The sequence below is a fragment of the Peromyscus californicus genome, unplaced genomic scaffold, assembly GCF_007827085.1.
Source record: "Peromyscus californicus insignis strain IS unplaced genomic scaffold, ASM782708v3 Scaffold_2__1_contigs__length_46816999, whole genome shotgun sequence".
In the NCBI taxonomy this organism is placed as follows: Eukaryota; Metazoa; Chordata; class Mammalia; order Rodentia; family Cricetidae; genus Peromyscus; species Peromyscus californicus.
Genome location: NW_026294540.1, coordinates 40,464,080 through 40,489,875, shown reverse-complemented (window position 1 = coordinate 40,489,875; position 25,796 = coordinate 40,464,080). Strand labels below are relative to the sequence as shown.

The window sequence follows — 25,796 nt, the reverse complement described above, 5'->3', positions numbered from 1 at the left end:
GCTAATGGTTCCCCTCACAGTGCCCCCCGCCCCCCAGCAAGCTTGTCCTGTCACAACTTTCCACGCCTTCCATGGCTCTTGTTAGTAGGGATAATAATTAAGAGAAGGTGGCGATCAGAACTCATCAGCTCCCACTCCCCATTAAAATTAACAATCAAATCAAGAAAGAGACAGCTGAACTTTCTTTCAGACTCTTCTGCACCAGCCTCCCGCTCTGTGAAAGAGAAAGCTTTTTTCGGAACCTGAAGTAGTGAATGGATCCAAGCACTTTTAAAAGTCGTTGGCCATGGGAATTGTTGTACCCTTTCTGTCTTCCTATTGACACCCTGGCCATGCCTTCACAGGCATGTGGTTAATGTCTCCAAAAATCACCTATTACCACCCTCTTTATTATCTAGAATTTCTGTAACACGCAGAGGATCTGTGCGTGGATATGACTAAGTGGATACATCCAACAATCAGGAAACCATTTGGGGGAAATGGAAAAAGGAGTTCACTGGCTAAAAACACTGAGCATACTTGTAGTCTTCTTTTCAGATTTACTTACTGTATTTTATGTGTAAGAAGTGTTCTGCTTGCATGTATGTATGTGCACCACATACGTGTCTGGTGTTCACAAAAGCCAGAAGAAGGCGTCAGAATCCCTGGAACCAGAGTTACTGATGGTAGCAGGCCGCCATTGGGTGCTGGGAACTGAGCCCAGGTCCTCTGCAAGGCAACAAGTGCTCTTAACCACTGAGCCATCTCTCCAGCCTTTGCTTTTAGTCTTCTCGGTCTGTAGATTTAAACAGTGCCTTAATTTCTCAGAGGAGTTAAGAGACCACACATAAAGTGCCCACCATGTTGCTTAACCACTCAGAAAAGGTTAAGAACCTTCTCCAAAACCAGTCGCTTACGGGAACGCTCGCTCAGCAAAGTGCCTGAGTCTCATGCGGCGTGATCTTTTTCATCATCCACATGAGGACATCAGGACATCTAACTCATCTAGAATCCTCAAAACAGCACCACAATCCTGCAGCCCATGAACAGTTATTTGTGTCCTAGGACACAGACCACGATTTCTAAGTAACTGGATCAATTTTTGTGTGTTTGTTTGTAATCTGAAGTATTAAAAATTAGCTTTAAATTTTCTTTTCATTACCTATTGGTGGAATGGTAGCAGTCTGCCCATATTTCCAATTTTTTTCCTTTAAAGGAAACAGTGGATGTCTTTAAGCTGTCTAAATTTTCACCTCATTATTATAGTAGACATCATTTAGTTTGAAAAGTACTTTCAAGTTGATATCAACTTGACCACTGCCTGGGGACCGTCCTGCTAAATTACAGTGTGAAAATGTCAGTTTATATCTTCGTTTTGTAGACTGAGAATGTATAATCTGTAAACACACACACACACACACACACACACACACACACACACACACACACAACTGTCTTAGCTTCTCAGCTTCCCATCTCCTTCAAGACTACGGGGGCTGCAGACCACATCCTTGAGCATCGATGAGAAATGGCCGAACCACCTTTCCTTCTTCCATCATGCCCACGTCCCACGCCCACACAAACGCCTCCTGTGACCAGCTGGCACCCATGCTTTCGGGTCACCCAAACAAGGAAAGGCCTGGGCCTCACCTGTTCCCCTCACAGATGTGAACTGACCACCTCATGGGGTGGGACGTGCAATCCCACACCTCAGCATCAGGTCTCTGATTGTTATGCCAGCAGACTGAGATAAGCCTGAAACCCAGAGTCGGATGTCATGGGCTCCGGTCTCCTGAGGACCTGCTTTCCTGTTATTTTTCTGTTCGTGCTGGGGCTCCACAGGCAGAGAGCTGAGGGTGGCTACCATGCCTGCCTGCAATGCCCTCTTTAAAGCCTCCGTGAATGGAAGAGCTGAATCACGCCAGCCTGGTTGCTTAGGGTTGTTCCGAAAGCTCTCTGTCCCCCTGGCTAAACTTTGTCTCTCTTTTACAGACGGTTAGCACCTTGGTGGTGGCTGACTCGAGAACTTCTGGAATCTACAGCTGCAAGGCCTTCAACAAAATAGGGACTGTGGAACGAAACATAAAATTTTACGTCACAGGTAAGCTATACTTGACTCCTCCTACAGAGAGACTAGGTGGCCTCAGTCTCTCTTCAGCCCTCCTTGCTTTTAATGCCCTTGGTGATTTTTTTTTAACATTCCATAGATGCGTCAAGCCATGAGCAAGCGCCCCTATCCTTGCCCTCAGGAACAGAATTCCACAACAGCGTTGGCTTCTCCAAGGAGCCACTTCCCGGAATTCTCTCTCAGTTGTGTCTATGTCTCTTTCCTACATGGGATTCTAAATTTGTGGTCCTATATGCTCACTTTTGGAACCCCTTCGGGACCTACTTCTGGGTCTGACACCTGGCTCACCCCCAGCCCTTATGAGGTTAGAGGTTTCTGTTGTTGTTGTTTTGGTTTTTTGGAGGAGGGATTGTTGTTTTTTTTGTTTTATTTTGTTTTGGGTTTTTTTGTTCTTGTTTTTGTGGGGGTTGTTTCTGGTTTTGTGGGGCTTTTTTTAACTTTGAAGTTCATAGTTGAAGTAGTTCAGACCTTTGAGGGACTGAGACTCTCCTGTCGAAATCCCAAAGCGAGCTTTCTTCATTTTAATTAATGGGCTATTTTTTTTTCAGCATTTAGGGATTTTTCATTTTAAACCTGATGGTCTCTGCAAATCTTAAAACCTGCAAGGTACATGAGTGGCACTCCCTGTGTCCCTCCACGGGTTCAGGAAGGAAATAAGTAACTCAAAGTCTCAAAACAATTGCCTGGCTCTACGCTCCCCCAATTTCTGAGGAAACCCGGGCAGTCTGCCAACCCTCTGGAAACTTCACACTGCATGGAGCAGGCTGATGACACTGCCTAGAAGTCTCCAGAAAGAACTAAGCAGGACTAATTTCATGAGACAGTTTGGGTTGTTTAATGACAGGAGCCTGTGACCAGTGAGCCAAACCCTCAGGAATTTAGGCCATGGAGACACCCTGAAGGTCATTCTCAAAAGTCAGATCTGGACAGTGCCTCTGCATTTCCTGGAGAGAGAATGCCACAGCAAAGCCCCCCTAGACTGAGGCCTGGTTCCCACCTTCTCACCTTCCAGGGACAGAAAGGTGTGGACCCTTTGTGTTCACTCCCAGCAGGAAAGGCCTTTACTGGGGAAGGATTCTTACAAAGATTTCACTCAAATTAGTCTGCGAGTAAATTCAGGCCCTTCGGACTAATTAAATACAAAGGTTTGCATTGTTCTTGTATTTAGCTGGAAACAGGTTTTTACAATCTGAATCCGTAGTCAAAGCATGTGTGGTTTGGAAGATGGAAGATGGGACAAGGCCTTCTGTTTTGAACTTTCAACACATCTGTGTTGAGCAGTTGACTAGCTGCAATGGTTGACCGCACTCACTGAGGGGCAGCCCATGTCAGCCTGACAGGTCCGCACAGACCCAGGTCTCCCAGGAAAAAGGAGGCCATGGATCAGCTTGTGCATGTCCTCGCATCGCTATGCATCAGCAGCAGTCACGTGCTGTCTGCATTTACTCTTTGGGGTCACCACTGTCCAACAGATGGAAGGCACGTCTGTAACTTACACTCTTCCGGGGGCTGCAGAGATGGCTTAGTGGGTAAGAAGACTCGTGCTCTTGCAGGAGACTTGGGTTTGGTTCCCAGCACCACACCAGGAGCTCACAACTGCCTGAAACTCTACTTCTAGGTGATCCCATTTCCTCTTTCTGGCCTCCATGGCCACTGCCCACATATGTGCGTATCCACAGACATATTCACATAAAATAAAAAGAAAAGAAATCTTTTTAAAAAATTTCTAGTGTTCACTTACTCTGTAGAATAACGTTTTAGAGTCTGGGAGATGGTGGCACACGCCTTTAATCTCAGCACTTGGGAGGCAGAGGCAGGCAGATCTCTGAGCTGGAGGCCAGGCTGGTCTACAGGACAAGTTCCAGGACAGCCAGGGATAAACTGAGAAACCCTGTCCCAAAACAACCTCTATTTAAAAAAAGAAAACAATGACTTCATTTAAGCCAGTGTATCTAAAATACTATATTATATTTTTAATATGTAGTCAACATTTTGGGGATGGTCTTCCTGGTGATTGAACCTAAGACTTCACACAGATATTTTACCACTGAGCTATGCCCACAGCCCTGTGTTCAAGAGAAAAACAAAGAACACAAACAGACAGACAGACAGACAGACTCTCTCTCTCTCTCTCTCCCCGCCCCACTGCTCTGATTAAATTTTAATCAATTTAAAATAAGTGGTATAAAATTCAGGCTGTCACTCACACAAACCATTAGCCAGTAGTCCAAAGTCGTGTGTGGCTGAAAGGGTCCCGTATTGTACTGTCAGCTCTAACAAAGCCATGTGTAGCTAAAAGGGTTTATGTTGTACTGTCAGCTCTAAGCCTCTGATAAAGAAAACAGAGCGTGAGGAGCAGCAGGCTGGGGGAGACTGTGAACAGAGGGAGGGAGGAGGCTGGGCTCACCCCTGTGTGTTCAAAGCCAAAGTAGAGTGCCACTCGGGGCCACAGACTCTCCTTTAGCTACCGACTCATCTAAAATCATCCCACAAACCTTTCCACACGTTCTGACATCTTAGAGACAGCTGTACCTTCATGGGGACCTCAAGGCCAGGCTAGGCTTGGAGTCCTGGGGCTGTTCAGGGCCGCTAAGCAGGTTGTAGTCTACCTGGCTTGCCTCTCACCCCATCCCTGTGGGTGGGGGCCTGGACGCATCCACATCTGCTCCCCGACCCCTCCCTGAGTCTTTCTTTAGGTCACTTCCTGTGTGCTGACCCAGCGGTGAGCACACTGATGAATGATAAGGCTGAGGAGGCTTGCCCTCTCATCCAGGAAGAGACGGAGCCCGTGTAGAGGCACACTTGGGGACCATCTGTCTTCTTCTGGGAATTTTGAGACCCCCCTCCCGCCACAAGGCCCTCGAGTGTTATCTAGAGTAGATAGGCTCGGGGTAGGCACACTCCTTTGGCCCATAGATGGTTCACGTTATAAGGAGGGGTCCAACCAAAACAGACCGCCTAGAGACCCAGGGAGGGACACTTCTGACTTACATTGGACTGCTTGTTCCGGAAGAGGGCCTGCTGAATGGAGGGGACAGACATGTCTACTGGGAGCTGACAGCACTTCTGAAAACCCAGGAACTTTAACTTAAGCCTGAAACAGCTCATAATCTAGGCTTTGTCTTCTAGGGTAATGCCTGCTCCCCAGAACTCTCTTCTACCAGCCCTGGAAAGTGTATGTGTGGGTTGATGAGCTTGAACTGCTTACATTCGCTATTAGCTCTTAGCTAATTATTAGATTTTTCATATCAAATATTTGTTCCAAATATTTGTTTATTTGTTTGTTTGTTTATCTATCTATTTTTGGTTTTTCGAGACAGGGTTTCTCTGTGAAACAGTCCTGGCTGGCCTGGAACTCACTTTGTAGACCAGGCTGGCATCGAACTCATAGAGATCTTCCTGCCTCTGCCTCCCGAGTGCTGGGGTTAAAAGCGTGCACCACCACCACCGCCCGATTCTCATTTTATTTTTTTTTTAAAGATAGGGTCTCACTATGTATCCATGTCCAGGAACTCATATGTAACCCAGACTGGCCTAGAACTTAAAGCAGTAACTTACGCAGTGACCTCAGTGGCAGAGCCTCCTCCCCCTAATATCATGGAGGTGGCCTGAGTTCAATCCCTAGGCTCCTCCACTCCTAAAGTGGCTGCGTAAACTTTGAATGCCGTAAAGATCGATTTGGCGCCTTATTAGTTCTCGCTTTCATTCTTCCCCTCTTCTTCGAACCCGGTAACTTCCCCTTCCTCCATGGGGAAGTCGCTAGCTATGGTCATTGGCATCCTTGGCCACGCCCCCTCCTAATTCTGGCACTCGCACCTGGTACCTAGAAACTAAGGAAAGCTTTCTAGTAACTATCCGCGTTCCGTCAGAGAATATTCCTGCCAGTTTTCAGTGGAAGGGAAATGTTCAGTGCTCCAAATGAGCTCACACTCACCCTTTTCAGTTTCTATGTGAGGCCATCCCAGTCAGGGACAACACCTGCCCCCCAGGGCCCGTTTGCACATGGATGTGTTCTGCCTGTGTCTCCAGCGTGAGGCTGGCTTCTCTCCTGGCCCCCTCGGGAGACTGGCTGGGCCCCATCCAAATGAGGAGCGTTATTTGGTGATGCTGACAGTAGTCTTAGGGAGGAAGCATTCTCTGTTCTCAGCAGAGCGGGAGAACAACCCTTCCTTGGGTCCATTTTCATACTCAGGCTTAAAACAATAATTAAGGAGAAAGTCCCTCTGCGTTTATTAAACAAAGATATTTGTCTACAGTCTTCCGTGAATCAAAAGCAAATCCTGAAGGGGGTTACATTGAGAAACAGAGTTGTCTAATGGCTTCGCTAACTGCATCTCCACCCCAGAAAAAGGTTGTTTTTTTTTTTTAGTTGTTTATTGTTTGTTTGTTTCCTCTTCTCCGGGTGAATTTTGCATGCTTTTTTTTTTTTTTTTTTTTCTGGCACCCGGTGTGAGTATGGGTGTGTGAGCCGTCACCCAGGGTGAAACCGGAATGGCGATGTCTTATCTCCCTCGTTTCCCGATGTCACTAAATGCGTTTTATTTTGAGATTCCTGGTGGTGCTTGGCAAAGATAAACAAAATCTTCCATCAGGAAACCTGTGAGCTATTTTCACAGGAAGTTTCAAATCGCTAAAGTAAATAGAGTCTCCGTGCATGACCTCAGTGGTGTGGCCGGGATCCCTGGGTGCCAACCGGCCAGGGTGAGTGCCGAGGGATGGAGAAGGGCTCTGGTCCTAGGGACCGGCCTGCGAGCAGCCTGTGGGCCCTCTGTCCTCCGATCTGGGTGGGTGATGACGGCAACTGTGTCCTGCTCACCTGGAAGAACGTAAAACGATGCTGGAGGAGAGCAGCGGTTGCAGATCCCTTACTTACTGTTCGGTTAGAAATGCCTGTCGATGGCCGCTGTGTCCTCTGTCCCCTCTGCTCCTTGCTCCTTGGCCACCACCACCTCACAGGCTGCTGTTGCCCCCTGCTTCCAGGTTTCAGATGAATACTTTGGCATTTCTTCAGACGAGACATTTTATAATACAGCCAAAGCCAGAAAAACCAGAAAAACAAGCAACGTGAGATTTAGGAAAGAGCTGATATGATGTCTAATTTTGGACCATTGTCCCCTTAAGGTTTAAAGGCCTCTTTAGAGCTTTGTGTACGGAGGATAATAATAACAACAGACAACAGCTCTTTTCATCTTCAAAGCTCTTTGTAAAATGTTGGCCCAAATTCTTTGCTCAAATATAGATACATCACCAGCAATAAGCAATGGGAGAGCTTTGAGAATACGTCAGCTCAGGGCCAGCAGCCATGATTTTTTAAAACCCTGCAATGAATGTTCTAGAATGGCACGAAGGAGCCTCTACCCCTGAACTCGAATGATGGTTCTGGAAGGACTACTAAGAGGTGGGGTGCACAGGCTGGCGTGGAATGGGGAGGGCCTGAGGAAATGCAGAGAGAGGGTGAGAACTGATCCCGAACAGAAGGGCTTTGGTTGACACCGTTACCTTCAAAACCATTTAGTGTTGTTTCTGAGACTGTTTCCAGTAGCCCTGGCCCTCTTCGAACTTCCTATACAGCTGAGGATGGCCTTGAACTCGTGGTCCTCCTGTCTCTACCTCCCAAGGGCTGGGATGGCAGGTGCACACCTCCACACCCCACTCCTCAAAATGATTTTTTTCTGTAGAATGAATATGACCTCCCGGCCTTGTGGTGCTGGGTATTAAACCCAGAAACTCGTGCATACTAACTAGATAAATTCTATGCCGCTGAGATATGCCCCCAGCCCTAAATTTGACTTTTAAAACTATTGAACATGTTTGGAATCTGGAAACTGGTCCAGATTTGCCTACATTTTCAAAAGAAAACTTTTTGCCTTTTGTGTATGAGTATAACCATTCCCACTAGAGGGGCCTGAGTGGGGAAGAACCCTGGGTGACCTCTGGCCCCCTGGACTAGTCAGAGGCTTGGGTCTCTCTATTCAGAAGCAGTAGGGAGGAAGCCACTGGGAAGTAAGGACAATCCCTGGAGGACTGGCTGACCAACTCTGACCAGCTCTGACCTGATCTGACCTGCTCTGACCTGCTCTGACCAGCTCTGACCAGCTCTGACCAGCTCTGACCAGCTCTGACCAGCCTTTCCATGCTCAGTTGAAAGGAGCTGTTTGGAACTCGCTTGACTGCACATGGACCTTTGAGTTTTAGTACAAATTGCTCTTCGGTTATTTTATTATTTTACTCTCCTCGAATGTCAGCTTACCAGTACTGTATGTGATAAAGAGATGGGAAATGAGGTTCTTAACCCAAGTTAGGAAAACCATTTCACCATGAAAAGCAACTATGGATAAAAAGGAAAAGGTTACCATCCCCCCAGGCTGCCCTGGTTTTGCATTTCCTGCGTCCCTTAGGATGGGCTCAACTCCGCAGGCTCTCCCTGCTTTGTTGGATCACTTCCTCTAACACAGACACACAGAGCCCTTGTCCTGGCCGATGCTCTCGCTCAGCGGATCTGCGGGGGGAATGAATAGTTCCTGCCATGTCTAAGTATCTCATTGGGAGACATTGGTCTGAAGTTCTTCGTTCTTATTTTATAGATGTACCGAATGGCTTTCACGTTTCCTTGGAAAAGATGCCAACAGAAGGAGAGGACCTGAAACTCTCCTGCACGGTCAACAAGTTCCTGTACAGAGACATTACCTGGATTCTGCTACGGACAGTAAACAACAGAACAATGCACCACAGCATCAGCAAGCAGAAAATGGCCACCACTCAAGAGTACTCCATCACTCTGAACCTTGTCATCAAGAATGTGTCCCTGGATGATTCGGGCACCTATGCCTGCAGAGCCAGGAACATATACACAGGGGAAGAACTCCTTCGGAAGACAGAAGTTCTCATTAGAGGTGAGCACTGCAACAAAAAGGCTATTTTCTCTCGGATCTCCAAATTTAAAAGCAGGAGGAATGATTGTACCACACAAAGTAATGTCAAACATTAAAGGACTCATTGAAAAGTAACAGTTGTCTCCTATCATCTTGGTTTATTGTTACTGTTGCTAACTTTCAGGCCCAGAGGAGACGCTCCTCTCCAAATGAGTTTGGACATGATAGTGTAATAAGGAGCCCCAGTGCTCACTGGCCCAGGCTGCTCTCTGGGCGACCTGGTGTGTGTTTGGATGAAGATCCTTGTACCCTGCCTCCTCTATGCGTTCGCTCTTCTGTCTTCTCCTGCCTGATAGACAGCAACCTTGGACTCGCCTTTTATTCCACTCTGATGCCAACCTCTTTTGATATATATTTTTTAAGTTGTGAAGCTGCACAAACTGAATAATTTAAGCAAACGCTGGTTTCTGCCAAAGATGGACATGAAAAAGTTCATTTTTCAGCACAGGATGAGTACAGTTGAATTTGAGTCTTTGTTGGGTGTCTACCTGGTTTTATTTTAACTGTTTCATTGGCTCTTGATTTGTAAATAGTACCTGGATAACAAGTTATAATGCTTATTTATTTGAAAGTATTTTTTTTACATGAAGTATATTGATCTGAAACTGGGGGTTCTAAGATGGGTCCCAGGGGCGCAAGATGTTGATGTAATTCCAAGAGCAAAGCTTTGTCCCAATGTGATTTATGAAGGTCTACCAAGGCAGCTCCACCCTCCTCTGTCCACTCCAGGTAATTACACCGCTGTTTCCTCAGTAGGGAGTCCAGCAATCAGGCACTGCTCCTCACTGCCCTGGCCTGGCCTGACAACCCCTGACAGCTGGGGGAAGTACAGCAAGCCTTCGTTCTGAACACTCACGGCCCCTGGGTACTGTTTTAAAGCCCTTCATCATGTTTCGATGGCATTCAAAGGTGTCCACATCCACATATCCAGGAAATATTGTGACTAGAGATTTCATGCAGTCTTCTAAATATCTATTAGAAAATCCACCCATAAAAAAAAGAAAAGGCACCTTCTCTACATGCAAATGTTAATGGGAGGTTTATGAGGGTTAAGAAATTGCAAAAGTATTAAAACTATTTAAATGCACGTCTTTTTTAAAAATCAAGAGCAATTACATTTTCAACTTGCATTTGAAGGAAAGGTACTTTTAATATGCATTGTTCTGTTTCCATGTATAATTGATCTTTGTATGTGAACTCCAGGGGTGGGGGAAGCCAGCAATCATGACCAAAATAGCATGGCTGAGAAACACGGTGGCCGGGCAGTTCAGTGGGAGGTGACAACATGGCGACTCGTCAAGCTTGGGAACTCACCAGCCTGTTTCCTCCTTTAGGTAGCAGGCTGGGTCCCAGGGCTAAACTTGTCTTTCACGTGGGAATTGCTTTTGTCAAGTGTGAAAGAGTAAACAATAGCATTTCCCCCAAATGCCAGTTTTATGGAGCCCCAAATGCTGTGAAAACAATCAGTAGCCTGGAAGTTGTCAGCCCAGAGGAAAGAATAATCAATTGTGTCTTGAAGTCTTACCTATGGCTCTTTGGCCTGGTCTCTTTGTTCCTTCTGAGGCAATGTGTTCCTTCAGGAAACAAAACTCCAGCACCATTAAGAAAACTTCGGGGGCCCAGCTTTTAGGAAAGCTTAAAGAAAAAAAAAAAAAGAAATGAAGGATTTAGGGAGCCTTCTCGGAAAAGCTGAACTGAACATGCTAAGCCTTCCAGTTCCTTCCCCAGGAGGAGGGGAAGACAGTATTCCAAGAGACAATTTTAAGAATTCCATTCATTGTTTTTGTTGTATAATTAATCCTTCCAGAAGATTCTTCTAAGAAAAGAAACTATTGTATAGATTCTTTTTTGTCCTTTGGAGGATGAAGAGAGATGAGGGAGAGAGAGAGAGAGAGAGAGAGAGAGAGAGAGAGAGAGAGAGAGAGAGAGAGAGAGAGAGAGAGCCTAGAGACGAGACTAGCTGAAGGGTAGGGGTGATGAGGCTGGTTCCTCAGCCCCTCCCGAAAGTGGAGAAAAGAAACATTTCTTTAGGGACCTAGGACCTTGCCAGCAATTCGGAGTCATACTTAAAAAGGAAAAGAACCTCTTGTAGGCAGTGGTCTCTGGCTACTGATAACCAGCAGAAATATTCTGTTAATTCAGATTATTTTAGTAGAGGGGTCAGGTTTCTATTTCTATCAACTATGTATGGGTTTCATGTACCTTTCTTCCTTAAAATATCAAAGTACATTGTTACAAAGTATGAGGTAGAAATTAACAAGATATGATTCTCAGGTTGAACGGTCTTGCAGACAGTAGCCCAAACCGAGAAAACATTTTTCATAGGTAAATCCTAATAGTGCATGCTTCAGAAGGGGTGTGAGGACCTTGTATTTAAATGGAGAATTCTGTGTTAACTCTGCAGCTTTTCATGCTGCTTGTGTGAAGTTTGTATCGTACAAACGCCCTTTGGGTGTTCTTTGCAACATTTTTGTTAAAACATTCTCTTCTAAGTACATCCGTCAATGAAACTCAAAACCTATTTGTACAGATGATATTATAAATGGTAGCTATGAAAATAATTGATGTTTTATAGGCCCTGTATTCAAACTTCTTTTAAGGCCTACGAGCAGTGATAGATTGTTTTGTCATAGTTGACGCATTGGTAACAGTAAAATGCACTGAAGGAAGCTAAGTAACTCAATAGACTGGGTCTGAGTTTTAGGTTCAATCTGGCAAAGTCAGCAGGACACTCTTAAATGCTAATTAGTCAGGCATTCTATATTATCTTGTCTATCTCCCTGGTGTTTTGTAAAAATGTCAACATTGTAATAAGCAAGCATGCACAAGTTGTCATATATTGAAAGTTTTTTATGGGCTGCATTTTCCATCAAGACAAGCTGACCGATTGCATAGAACGTGGGCACAGAAATGCAGTAATGGTTCTGCCTGTGAGGTGAGCTGGGGGAGACACTGAAAACGGGCAAGGACAAGAGCAGTTGTGACCATGCAGCCTGCTCAGGAAGAAGGTTTTTAATCCACCAGCACTTCCTTCAATGCTCTTGCCTTCAGATTGCATTTTATGTCAAACAAGACTGATGATAAGCTATGAAAACCATGTCCCTTGAGAAACCTCCTCAAGGATAGTAACCCTGGCACCTCAGTGCTACTTCACCATGTTATATGATGATACACTTCTTAACCTGGGCTTTCAAAATGGCCTTAACGAATGCTCACCCTGAGAGTCTTCCTGCAGGAATTTAAAGAGAAAGGTGTTGGGGACCAGCAGACTCCTGCAAGGGACGTGGAATCCAGGCCACAGCATCACTTTGTAGTGTAACCATTCCCAAGCTGCTCTCTCCCCGTGTTAATGCCCTAAGATGAGGAACCAAACCTGGTCAGAGAAAGCTCAGACCAGTGTGCAGAATATGTAAGTCATGCCCAAACCCTTGACTGGGATTTCTGTCCTAGGATTTGCAAGTGAGATGGGGGAGGAGGAGTGGGGGTGGGGTGGGGAGGGTGGGGGGGGGGGAACGTTAGGAGGCATTTCTGTTCTTTTCTGTTGGGCTTGAGCCCCAATCCAATCCTGCCTCACTAGAATGTATACACATCAGCAGGACTGACTGACTACTTCATTTACACAGAGACACTGTACTCATTTGGGGCCCTGGGGGTACTGCGGTTCCTATGTGGGATTTTAATATTATAATGTATTGCATCTTAATGTATTAAGTTCATTTTTGTTGTACTATATTGGTTGGCATTTTATTAAAATAAATTGTATTGTACCATATTTGTATGTTTCAAGAGAAAATAATATAAAATACAATATTTGTGCTATTATATAGTGCAAAACCTACAATCTCTGCCTCTGCCTCTTGAATTAACTTTTTGGTTGCTTGCATTTGGGGAGGGAATGGAGGGAGAAGAGTAATCAATAAAGCTTTGAAAATTTCAGAATCTTCCTGTTTGGTCTGCTGCCTCGAAATGTAGGTTATGGAATAACACAACCCACCCCATAAAGCTCAAATCAATACAAACTCAGGAGCCATCGGATTCAATTCAGAGATCAAACATAAGACATAAGATTACACTGGCCCATCAAAACATGTAATAGGAATGTTAAAAAATACTATAACCCTACATATACAACCATGTTTTTCATGTTTAGTTCCTGAAATGCATGAAATATTTGAGTTCTAGAAAAGCTTTTCCTTGTCAAAGAAGAAAATGAGTTGGCCAGTCAAAGCCCGTGTATTAACATCTAAAAATATAGAGTTCGGTCTAGTCCTTGACTTAACCATTCTAGCACATTGCAAATTGTTGTTACGGCTTATTAAGGGAAGCAATAGCTTTATTGAGTGAAGAGAAAGAGGACAAAATGCATGTTGAAATCTTAGGGTCACCTTGGGTGGTTTCTGTCTCTATTAAAATGCCAGTCTGTTTGTGCGATCAAAGTAACCACAACCCCCTCTTTTTCCTCACTAGATCAGGAGGCACCATACCTGCTGCAGAGCCTCAGCGACTCCAAGGTGTCCATCAGCGGCTCTGCGACCTTAGACTGTCAAGCTCACGGCGTCCCTCAGCCTCGGATCACTTGGTTCAAAAACAACCACAAAATACAGCAAGAACCTGGTAAGAGATGCCCCCTCGCACTTGTCTGTCCCCTTCGTCACTCCCCTTCCCTTCCGGTCTTCCTGTCACCCGCCTCTCCGACACCTGGAACCTTCTGCTTAGCGTGCTTACAGACTGTGTTTCCTTCAGCTTCCGAGAAGGTAGAGTGGAGCTGGTTCTGCACCCGACCCTTAGCACTAGAAAGGACCCTTACTACAACAGCTCAGAGGGGAAGAAATGGGAAGGGCACCCAGGAAGTGGGGTTCAATTCACCTTCACAGCTGGGAAAGTGAGGAATGAATTTCTTGGCTTGAGGGACAGCATAGTTTTGGGGGGGATTTTTTGTTAATTTTTTAAATTTTACATGTTTGAGTGTTTCATCTGCATGTATGTCTGTGTACCACCTGATTGACTGGTGCCTGTGGAGGCCAGAGAGGGCGTCGGATCCACCAAAAGTGGTGCTGGGGATCAAACCCGAGTCCTCTGGAAGAGCAGCTAGTCCTCTGAATCACTGGGCTATTTCTCCATATTGCAGTTTTAAACACCTAGTACATATGGAGCTCAAAGAGGTAGATTGATAATTTTTTAAATTCATCTACACTCATTTTAATAATTTGGGAGGCACTATGTTATTATACTAGTTTAACAAAAACTTTCTTTTTTAGGTGTGTGTGTGTGTGTGTGTGTGTGTGTGTGTGTGTGTGTGTGTGTGTGCAGGTGCCAGTGGAGGCCAGCAGAAGGCATTAGATCTCCTGGAGCTTAAGTTATAAGTGGTTGGGATGTGGGTGCTGGGAACTGAACCCAGGTCCTCTGGAAGGGCAGCCAGTGCTCTAACCACTGAGCCACCTCTCCAGCCCTAAGAGAAAGAATGAAGCAAACAGCTTTCTGACTGAAACTGGTTGTTACCAGTTATTTTCTTTCAAAAGTAAAACCAGCTAGACTAAAGCCAGTGACAAGAGACGGTGTCTCCTGCCTGCTGCATGCTGTGGCTAGGTAAGGGTAAACTAAACTAGTCAAGAATAAAATTGTCACTTGTCTATCATGTACAAGGGCCTGGTTTGATGCCCACGCTATAAATACAATTGTCGTTTACTCACAATATTTGACAACCTCGATCACTCATGTGACAGTGGGGAGTCCTGAAATGTGAGTCTTCCACTCAGAGAAGGCCTGCATGGGAGTCTGACCTTGGGACGAGGCCACGGTATAAAGACGCTTCACGATAACGACAGTGTCTCGGAAAGGCTTTACATTCTGCAGTGGCAGCCAGCCAGGTCACATCTCCTCTAGAAGTATCACTTGTGCTATACAAAGGCAGCCCACTGGGACCAGCTGGTCACTGCGCTGGAGGAAGGGCCTACCTCTCACAAAAAGGAGGCAACTCTGAGTCTTTTCTTCCTTATGAGGGTTTCTATTTCCCTCTTACTGAGGGGTGCGTGTGTGTGTGTGTGTGTGTGTGTGTGTGTGTGTGTGTGTGTGTGTATGCATGCGAGTGCAGGTGGCTGAGGAGGCCAGAGGCATCGATTCCTCTTGGGCTGAAGTTACGGTGGTTGTTAGCTGCCTGTCGTGGGTGCTGGGAACCGAACTCAGATCCTCTGCAGGAGCATCATATGCTCTCAGCTGCTGAGCTGTGCCTTCGCCTCCTTGAGTTGCTTTTTAGTCGTCAGCTGAGATGCAGTTCTCTAGTGAGTGGACAGCCTTATTTGTGTCCTCCTACTCAGAGTATTCGGGGCTCAGTCAAATGCTCCAGGAATGATGACCGAATGGCCTTCAGAGATTTGGACACTACCTTTAGGAGCTCATTTCATAACCAAATACCTGGTTTGGGGCAAGGTTTATATCATAGAGCTATCAGTTTCTGAAGAGATTTTGGAATATCTTTAGGCCACTATGGAGAATAGACAACTTGGCCCAAAGAGAGTAAACGACTTACCCAAGATGATACACTACCAAAATACTAGTTTGTGGAAAATTAATCCCTTGAGGTATTCTGCCACAATAAAAAGATGAGTGACTATGCGGATAAACACGTAGCTCATAAAAAGACTGGTGTAACCACTTTCCCCTATAAATTCAGAGTCCATATGAGCATAATAAAGACCCAAAGGAGTCCTATCCTACGGAAGCCTGGTATAGTGGTTTTAACTCTGTGTTCTCCAAACTCACATGATGGTACACTGTGCATATTCCATGATGTGCTAACAGAAGATTTGGCTATTTGAGAGAAGTGAGTCAGACTTAAATTCATTTGTTGGACCTTGAATTTGAGTTAAAGAGTCAAATATGGTGGCTCATGCCTGTGATCCCAACACTTGGGAGGTAGAGGCAGGCATATCAGGAGTTCAGGGTTCAAAGCCAGCTTAGGCTACGCAGACCCTGTCAAAAAAAAAAAAAAAAAAGTTCAACCAATCCTGAATGCCCATGGCCTCATGCGCGCGCGCGCGCACACACACACACACACACACACACACACACACACACACACACACACACGGTGAAGAGGGACTGTGAGTGCTGGGTGAGTCCGCTACGGAGACCAGGGCATGAGGCCCCAGCACTGCCCTTGTCTTCCTGCCCTTTGAGGTCCTGTTTACTTATGAAACTGGAATAATGTTGACTGCATGGGACATGGTGAGGCTTCAACCATTTCACGCAGCCAAGCCGCCCGTGGTCACAGCTTAGTAACCATCACCGTGGCCTGACTCTCCTCGTTTGTCCAGAACCTGGCCAGTGAGTCGGAATCCACCAGAAAGCATCAGGACTGAGTTAACATCAGTCTACCCCCAAAAGAAATTCTCAATGAGTCTTCTATAAACTCTTACACTAAATCCGTAATAAACACCACTGTTAGTATTGGTTAAGTCTCCCTACACTGTGTCCGTCTTCTCTCTGTACTTACTATGGCTGGGCCACTGAGAAGGCTCTATGTGGGTAAAGGTGCTCAGCGCAAAGCCTGATGACCTGAGTTCTTGAACCCCAGAACCCATGTGGTGGACGGAGAAGTAACTAACTCCTACTGTGAGTTTCTGGGAAGGAAGTTCTGAACGGCAGTCACACACCCATTAAGTTTCAAGCGCAATCTGAGGTGCAACAGTCAGGACCACCTGCTCCGTCTCCTTGGCTCTCCCGGTCAGCATCACTCACAGGTGACATCAAACATACCGACCCCCCCCCCCTTGGCTTTTTCTGCCATAAACCTGTGAATAAGGACCACTGGTAACCACAACAGCCAGCCCTGACTTGCCAGGGCTCCATGGAGCAGGAACCCCCTTCATTACATGTGAAACCAGTGAAACCAGACTAAGTTTGAAAACCTGAGCGTACAGCCCAGGAGGCATCTTTCACAGAAAGCCTGGCCGCTCAGAAAGGACTTACACACCCAGAGAATCGTAAGGGTGCTGGATCCTTAACAGGATCCGGTCCACGATCATTGTTACTTGTGAACTGATAACTCTTCAACATTCCAAAGAAAACAGGAGGGAGGAAGCTGGGCCCGCATGCCAGCTCATGCCCCGGTGACCATCAAATGCCTGTTGACAGAGCTGAGGGAAGCTGGGACTTCTGCCCCTCCTCATTTCCTCCCAGGAAAACCCTGTCAGTAAGACAGCCATTCTTGCAAAGGAAAGCAAAGGCAAGAAAGCTGGGTAGTAACTTCTCCGGCCAAAGAACAGTGGGCAGGAACAAAAGGGAATCTGGAGCGTGCGGGCTTGGGAGAGCATGCGCGCCCGGGAGAGCATGCGCACAGACAGGCATGAGGGCCACCTCTGCCACAGCAATGGAGTTAGAGGGAAAGGCTCGGGCAGCCATGGGCTCTCCCGCCGCCTCCCTGCTTGATCCACGGGCATCATCACCCACTGACCACCTCTCCTGTGGTGCTCGCCTTCTGCACCCTGCCTGCCTCCTCTGCCCCCTGGGCTGCTTCAGTCCCTGGCAAACTCGGTGTTCATCTGGAATCCTTGTCACCAGGGGCGTTTCAGTTATGTCTCCCGGCTAGGAGACATCCTTTCTTCACAGGTCCCATTCATTCATGCTTCTTGCAATCACGCATGCTCTGGCTTCCTGTGCACTTGTTTCTCAAGCCTTGGAAGGTGTGTGTGAGATCTTCCCACAGTAATGATTCGGTCAGGCAGCACGGACCACGTCAAGCTCCTTCAGTGTCTGTAACTGTTATCGGAGGTGGACACTAGTGGGTGGACGGTTCGCAGGTGGATTTTGCTTCACAGACACCGCCGCCTTAGGCACCTCATTAGTGCTGATTTGTCTCTCTCAGAGCAGCTTGGAGAGGTTCGCTAAGCTATTCTGCCTGTGTCACAGGTTCAGGCCGGAAGAAGGAGGGAGAGGGGAGAAACAGCTGGGCTCAGGTCATGGCATGTGGGCGGCTAAGCTTGTCTCTGACATGTGCCACTGGTACGACCAGATGTACCACATCTCTCATGAGACAACACACGAGCACCGGTTCTAAATGGCCAGGTTGGCATCAAAAAATATTTAACAGCAATGAAGACCTCTGTATTCCTCTCAAATGTAAAGGCTTCTAGAGACTTGTATTTAAAACGTGGTTTAAAATCATTTTAAAGAGTATTAAAGTAGATAAGGCATTTTTAAAAGCTGGGTATGCCATATATAAAGACAGAAATTATTTTGAAGCCAAATCTAGCTATCTTTAAGGGGTTTTCTTTATTCATTTATTTTTATTTTATTTTATTTTATCTTGAGGCAGGGTCTCAGCATGTAGCTCTTGGTTGACCTGGAACTTGCCATATCAGACCAGGCTGGCCTTGGACTAACAGGGGCAGGTGGCCCCTTTGCTTTCCCTATGCTGCGATTAAGCCCTGAACTCTGGATATTAAAATTAAGTCAAATTAAAATTAAATAAATGAAGCTACTATGAAAAATGTAAACATTATATAGCCGAAAAGCCAAGTAATTGAGTCATGTATGTGTCCCGGCGGGATGCAGCTTTTTCAATCAGCAGCCATCCTTGTCCGGCTTGCTCACTGTCCACGTCAGCTGGCTTCAAGGTGGGATAAGATGAATGAATAAAGTGAGGCTAGAAGAAGACACCACGACTTAATCCCAGGATTCAGGTCTGTGTAACACGACCTCTGGGAAAGGGGTGGTTAATGCAGAGCCGGAAAGTCTGCTGCTAGGGGACATTTGGGTGACCACAGCGGCAAGGAGACCACACCCCCCGAGAAGCCAGAAGGATATGCGTTGAGAGTGTTCACCATGAAGATTTGAGGCAACAGATACGTTTAAATTGATTTTAAAAATCACATAATTCCGATCTATATATAAAAAAATGAGGGGGGAGGACACATCCCCATTAGTACCTACACTTTTTATGTTTCTGTATCTCAGTTAAAAGTAAATTTAAAGCTCTTTACTACATTAGATAAGAAAAATCCATCTTCCGCATTAACTTCCTGCTTTAGGACTCTGTATGCAATCTGCTCCAATGGATAACTGTTGGGTAAAGACATAGAAGAAATGAGGGAGGGCTTGAAAGAGCTGAGAAAGGGGCAGAGTGTCCAAACCAGAGCTCAGCAGAGAGCGGCTGGGAGGACCAGGCGGGGCTGGCGGAGGATGGAAGAAGAATCCCCTCAGGAGGGAGGGAAGGCGAAGCCAGGTGAAAGCCGGTGTAACACAGAGGACCTGCGGTAAGACAGAAATGTGCTGTGGCGGGACCAGACCCTAGAGCTCAGCATCAAGCATTCATTAGAGATGAATCACTTGTGACAGTGGCGGCTGGATGCATGCTTTTGTCCCCAGAGTTAGACAGACAGGACAGCTCCTGCGGGAAATTTCACTTCTGTTGAGCCCTTACAAATTGCGACAGTCTGCACCCAGATTGAAACAGTGTTGCCGAGTCACTTCGGAGGAACCGGCTCTGAAGGTCCTTTACTCCCTCTCCAGGCCACCTGCCCAAGGGACTGGCAGTCACATTTAGTACATTCCTTCAGCTCCATCCGCTTCCTCCTCAGATGCTCCACCAGGGTCAGACTGTGTTTCAGACAGTGATGTGGCTAAGCAGGTACCCCAAGGGGCAGGAGGAGGGGGAGGGGCTGGCAAACTAGCACAGAGCGGCACTGTGGGAGTGAGGCAAAGCTGATGACGCAGTGATGGACTGATCCAGCTTAGACCGCTGCTCAAAAGGACCAGAGGAAAGGGTCTCTGAGCACGTCAGCACACGGAGGAGGAGCTCCCTCCCAGTGCTGACCTGAGAGTTCTCAGCAAAGCGTTCCTGGAGCAGTCATGGCCAAACAACACTGAATGCAAACGTCTGTGACAGCCCAACACGCTCAGAGCCCTTGAGGGTTCCAACGGCAGTATTTTATCCCGAGCACCCTGCATCTCCAGCAGACCAGAGCTGGAGCCGCAGAGAAGCCCCCAAGGTTAACCTTTCTTCTGCAGTTGAAGCTTGCTCACTAACTGAGCGACCCGTCCTGAAAGGGACATCTATCCTGTTACCACTGCATCATGACCCCACAGATCAGCACCAGTGGACGCCCTAGGGACAGAGCAGAATCCTCTCTGATGGTGAAGGGATGAGTAGAGAGAGGCAGGGAGAGGTGGGGGAGAGTGCTGCAGAGGAGGGCAGGGAGGGTAAAGCCATCTGCTCTGCCTGTGCTCTAGAACCAGCCCCGTTTCCCCAGAAGAGGAATGGGAGCCAAATACACATAGCGTGAATTTTACCATCTCCAAGGATGCGATTCAGGGCCAGGAGATACATTCACAATGTTGTCCAACCCTGCCGCCGTCTTCTTCCTAAACCCATGTGTGTGTCTGTATAGTGCTGGGTCTTCATGCCAGGGCTTCGCCCAGACTTGGCATCCGCGACCTCACTTAGCTGCTTCTCCAACCCTCAAGGCCTCTCCTGGCCCGTTGTGGACCCGAACTGTCTTTGGACTCCCACTACGACTCTCCCACCTACAGACTCATGCTGTGAGCAGGGCAGAGATGGGCAGAGAGCAGCCGGGGCTTGAGAGACCCACTGGAGAGAGAGAGAGAGAGAGAGAGAGAGAGAGAGAGAGAGAGAGAGAGAGAGAGAGAGAGAGAGAGAGAGAGAGACGCAAGCAAGGACAAGGGAAGAGAGGAGAATAAAGAGACCTAGGGTCGTGGGGTGTGGAGGTACACTCTCCTAGCAGCCCTGTACCCTGTCCGAAGACACCCACTGGGCGCTCAGAGCAGGGGGAGCTCCGACCCCAATCAGCCAGACCTTTACTCTGAAGACGGTGCTTAGAGAGGAAGCCACTACATGTCTTTGGGTGTTACCGGCGTCACTGGGTTCTCTATTCCACACGTCCAGAATTTTCCTGGAAATCCCTCCTCTTCCCAAATACAAACTTAAAAAAGTTTAACCAAGACCTAATTTGTCACACACATATCAGTCACACCACTGGAGTCGCCGCTATGCCCAGTTAAGGCCAGAGGCAGAGATGCTCTCAGATGACCCGCTAGTGAACTTCGTACACTACTGTTTTCTGGGCTCAGTCGCTGCTAGAACAGTCGAATCGAACAACTTTGGTGCCCTCCATTCCATCGTGAACTTGTCTCATTCACCAAAGAGCAAACAAAACACAGAAAGTGCTCTCCATATCTGGGCTTCTTACGTTTTATTTTACACAGTCGCACATATGGGAGTATACGCAAGAGACAGACCGACCAAGCATTTACTGAAAATGAATCATAAAGAAATTCATTTTAAAACAGGTGTTTAGTATACATAGCATCTTGTCATTCATGAAAGACAAAAGCAAGTTCACATTCTAATGAAGTAGGGAAAGAATTTAAGATTTATTTGAAGAATTAAGTCTTCGCCGAAGGCTTCTTCCACAGGGCATAAAACATCTTCAGTGTTTCTCAGAGTTAATCAGTACTTGGACTTTATAATCATCAGGCTGAGATGATCACTTTGCATAGTTTTTGTAGTGCAAAATGGCAAAAGTATATTGAAGGCCATTTCAGAAACTTCTATACTAATCCCAAGGCAAAATTCACTGATTTGTTTTTCTTTAAGAAACTTGGACCAGCAACTCCAACAGCAATTTTGAAAATCAAGCATTCTAATTAATATGATACAAAGCTTGGTGGCAGAATGTCTGCCCACACTGGGAAAAAAGATCTCCTTATGGAAAACTAGTGTACATTAGTGGCTAGATTGCGTCTTATTATTTTTCTACTTTTCACCTTTTTTGTTTGATTTGGCTTTTTGTTTGTTTCTTTCTTTTTTGAGACAAGAGCTCCCTGTGTAGCTCTGGCTGGCCTGGAACGCTGGCCTCAAACTCACAAAGATCCACCTCCCTCAGCTTCCCAGATGCTGGAATTAAAGGTGTGTGCTGCACCATGCCCGGCTCCACTTTCCACATTTTGTATGTGCATGTATACTTGGGTTTGTTTTTTTTTTAAACATACTAAATGGAACTCAGTCTCAGTAGTTCACTTAACCAGTATTTACTGAGAACCACTCATGCGATCGACACAAAGCTAGATGCAGGGAGCGAGACACAGAATCCACACTTCAGTAAGAAGAAAGATTACAGACAATAAATTTAACAAACAAAGCGTGTAGTATAAAATCAGATAACTGCTATGAAGAAGACGCAAACGAAAGAAACCAGGCATGGTGGCGCACACCTTTAATCCCAGCACTTGGGAGGCAGAGGCAGGAGGATCTCTGAATTTGAAGCCAGCCTGGTCTACAGAGTGAGTTCCAGGACAGCCAGGGCTACACAGAGAAACTCTGTCTTGAAAAACAACCAAAAAAAAAAAAAAGCAAACAAAACAAAGGATTATGCTAACTGCCTGGTAGTGGCATTATGAGGCGAAGTCAGAGGGTGCCATAGATTTTTTGAGGGGATTTATAGAGGTCTATCCATCCCGTCTCCTCCTTTTTAACAACCATGTCTTGCAGTATGATATGCACTCCCATAATGTGTTTTTTAGTCCTCTGTGGGTAGAAAAACATTTTCTTAACTTTAGCCTCTTTACCGCACAGCAGAATTTCTCTGTATTAAAACAAAAACTAGAAAAACCACTGTATGTAGACAGTTATGTCTTGTGGTAGGAGTGAATCCATTCTTCCAGGCAGGCTACGGCAGATATGAACATACCATAAGCGTTTATTGGCCAGGAGAGTCCACATGTATTTATAATGCACAGATACGTGTTCAGCTCCCAATACCCACGTGGGGTGTCTCACAACTGCCTGTAACTCCAGCTCCTGGGGATCTGACGCCCTCTTCTGGCCTCCATGGCACCTACACTCAAGTGAACACACACATATACACACATACACACGAGAGAGAGAGAGAGAGAGAGAGAGAGAGAGAGAGAGAGAGAATTAAACAATAAAAAAAATCTTAAAGAAGATGAGGATGAAGTTTAGCCAAACTTCTATAACCTCTATGTCAGAAGTATAGATGGTCACAAGACAAGAGAGGGACCCCTGTTCAGACTGACAAGCCTGTTAGAAAAGCAGAGTCATTTGTGCTGGAGAAGCAGGAAGCTCGAACACACTGTGCATTTATTTAATCAAATATGTGAATCAAAAACTCCACAGGTTTAGCGAGTTGTATTCAAATGCCATGCTCTCTCTGAGACACTACAGTTCTCACACACACAGCATTGCCGTTGTCCATCACCACAAGGCATTACTGGAAAAGTAAATAATTTACAAAGTTCCTTGGAAATACCAAATACTAAAATACCTAGGCATATATAAACACATTCAGACTACCACCCTGGATAACTGCTGATCACTTGATCACAAACTGATCCGACGCCCCTGTCATCAACCAACTCACCAGGTCCCTGGGGTCTTACACTGGGGTCTTACGCTGAGGCTCATACCCTTCAGGGTTCATAACAGATTCCTGCACACACAACCTAGAGTGAAGCTTCGCCTGTCTCTTTAGGGCTACCAACACCTACACAGTCCCCTGGATTACTTCTGTGCTCCAGGGACCTGGGCGTGTTTGTACCTTAGGGTGATGAGGTGAAGTGGTATGAATGTTCTGGCTTCTGGGGAAAGCTGGGCACGTGCGTGTGGTGAACTACCACAGAGTTGGCACGAATGGCAGCATTAACTGAAGACTGGCAAAGACCACAAAACCGTTCCTCCTCTGCCCCGCACTGCATTGCCCAGGGTCTTCACGCATTTTGTCATTCCCCGGTCGCTGGAGGCCAGCCGGTTATTTGGCACAGAGCTAGACACTAGGGACTCAGAAAGACTAAGGCGGGGTTTCTGTTCTCCATACCGGAGCCGGCAAATGAGAAAGTCCGGGATCGGACTGCAAAATGGCACACGCCAGAGTAGGGCAGGCACGGGCTGACCGTGCAGTAACCGAGCAGGGGTCCAAGAACGATGGAAGATAGCTCACAGCGTGGCTGGTCCAGGAACCAAATATTAAACAAACAACAAATAAACAGACAAAACAAGTAAGCCTCAGCCACGAGGCAAAGAAACAGCGTGTGTAAAGCCGCCGCAGCTTAGCGTGAGCTGCAAAAAGATTCAAGACCCGAGAGCAGGGAGATATCAGCGCCTAAAGCTGACGGGGCCAGGTCACACAGGTCCTGGTTAACAAAACCCTGAGGGTTTACCCATGGATAGCAACCCCTCAGAGTCATGTCTGGTCTACCCAGCATACGCGTTTTTATTGGCCCTCACAGTGAAGGACTAAATGAACATGTTGGCCAGCATTAAAAAGTGATAAGTTTGCCGGGCGATGGCGGCACACGCCTTTAATCCCAGCACTCGGGAGGCAGAGCCAGGCGGATCTCTGTGAGTTCGAGGCCAGCCTGGGCTACCAAGTGAGTTCCAGGACGGGCGCAAAGCTACACAGAGAAACCCTGTCTCGAAAAACCAAAAAAAAAAAAAAAAAAAGAGAGAGAAAGAGAGAAGTAAATACTGAGTATACATAGGGGTGGGGTTAGTGTATGTCCAATGGCCGAAAAATCAACCTATTGGTTGTCTGAAGCCGTGGAAATAAATAAGAAAGCACATGAAAATGACTTTGGCACCCTACTAGAAGCAAACTGGTAGACAATTATCTTAGCAACAAGAAAGGCAGTAGCCTGTCTGTAAGTAAGTCTGCCTGCTCCTCTAATACTCATATCCGGAGGAAAAAGAAAAAATTCAGCTACAGTGAACTCCTCAAAGAACGCAATACCAACGTGCGTAACAGACAGAAGTACTACCCACCTGGGGCTGGAGAGACGGTTCAGCACTTAAGAGCATTGGCTGTTCTTCCAGAAGACCTGGGTTCAGTTCCCAGCATCTGAATGGCAGCTCATAACCACCTGTAACTCCAGTTCCAGGGGATTTGATGCCCTCTTCTGGCCTCTAGCTGCATGCATGTAGTGTACAGACCATACATGCTGGCAAAACACACAAATATAAAATAAAAATAACTGTATCTAGAAATAAAGGTAACTTTAAAAGCAAGTTATTTAAAAAGAAACTAAGAGCATTCGATGGCATACAAAAACCCCAAGAAGAAGAGATCTCAAAAGAGTTGCTGTCTCTGGATAGGAATGTTTATTATCAAGCGGAATGGAAGCTCACTGGGTGCCAGTCAGCAGGCCCGCCGTGCTTTTTGCAGAACTTGACAGGAGAGCACAGTACAAAGCAGCAAGAATAGTCAGGAGCATCTTGAAGAAAAGAAGGGATGTAAGGCCACATAAGCTTTCAAGATGTATTACCAAGGTGGCCGGAGAGATGGCTCAGCAGCTAAGCGTGCTCTTCCAGAGGACCTGGTTCTGGTTCCCATCTCCCAGAACCCTCGTGGTGACTCACAACCATCTGTAATTCCAGTTCCAGAGGATCTGATTACCTCTGTGGGCATTCCATGCGTGTGGTACACAGACACACAGGTCAGCAAGCAACCTATACACATGAAATAAAAATAAGTCAGCACAGGTCTTTTTAGAGATATGTTAGGAAGCATCGTGGTTTAAATGCTGTGGTACAGACAAATGGGCCCTTGACAGCAGAGAGCCTAGAAACCGAAACCCAACTATATCGGAACTTGTATTCTCTGAACTGGCACCACAATTAGGCGGGAAAAGAACATTTTACTCAATAATTGACCTTTAATCCCAGCACTCGGAAGGCAGAGGCGTGCTGATTTCTTTGAGTTTGAAGCCAACCTGGTCTATAGAGT

The 25,796-nt window shown here is 46.4% G+C and overlaps 1 protein-coding gene across 1 annotated transcript in view; it reads left to right on the top strand.

Annotated features, from left to right (window-relative positions):
* Positions 1–25,796, top strand: part of Flt1 (fms related receptor tyrosine kinase 1) — a 168,350-nt gene that overhangs the window by 79,864 nt on the left and 62,690 nt on the right. Inside the window, 3 exon segments of the mRNA XM_052754536.1 lie at positions 1,972–2,080; positions 8,692–9,000; positions 13,507–13,653. Coding sequence (XP_052610496.1) covers positions 1,972–2,080; positions 8,692–9,000; positions 13,507–13,653 — 565 coding nt within the window.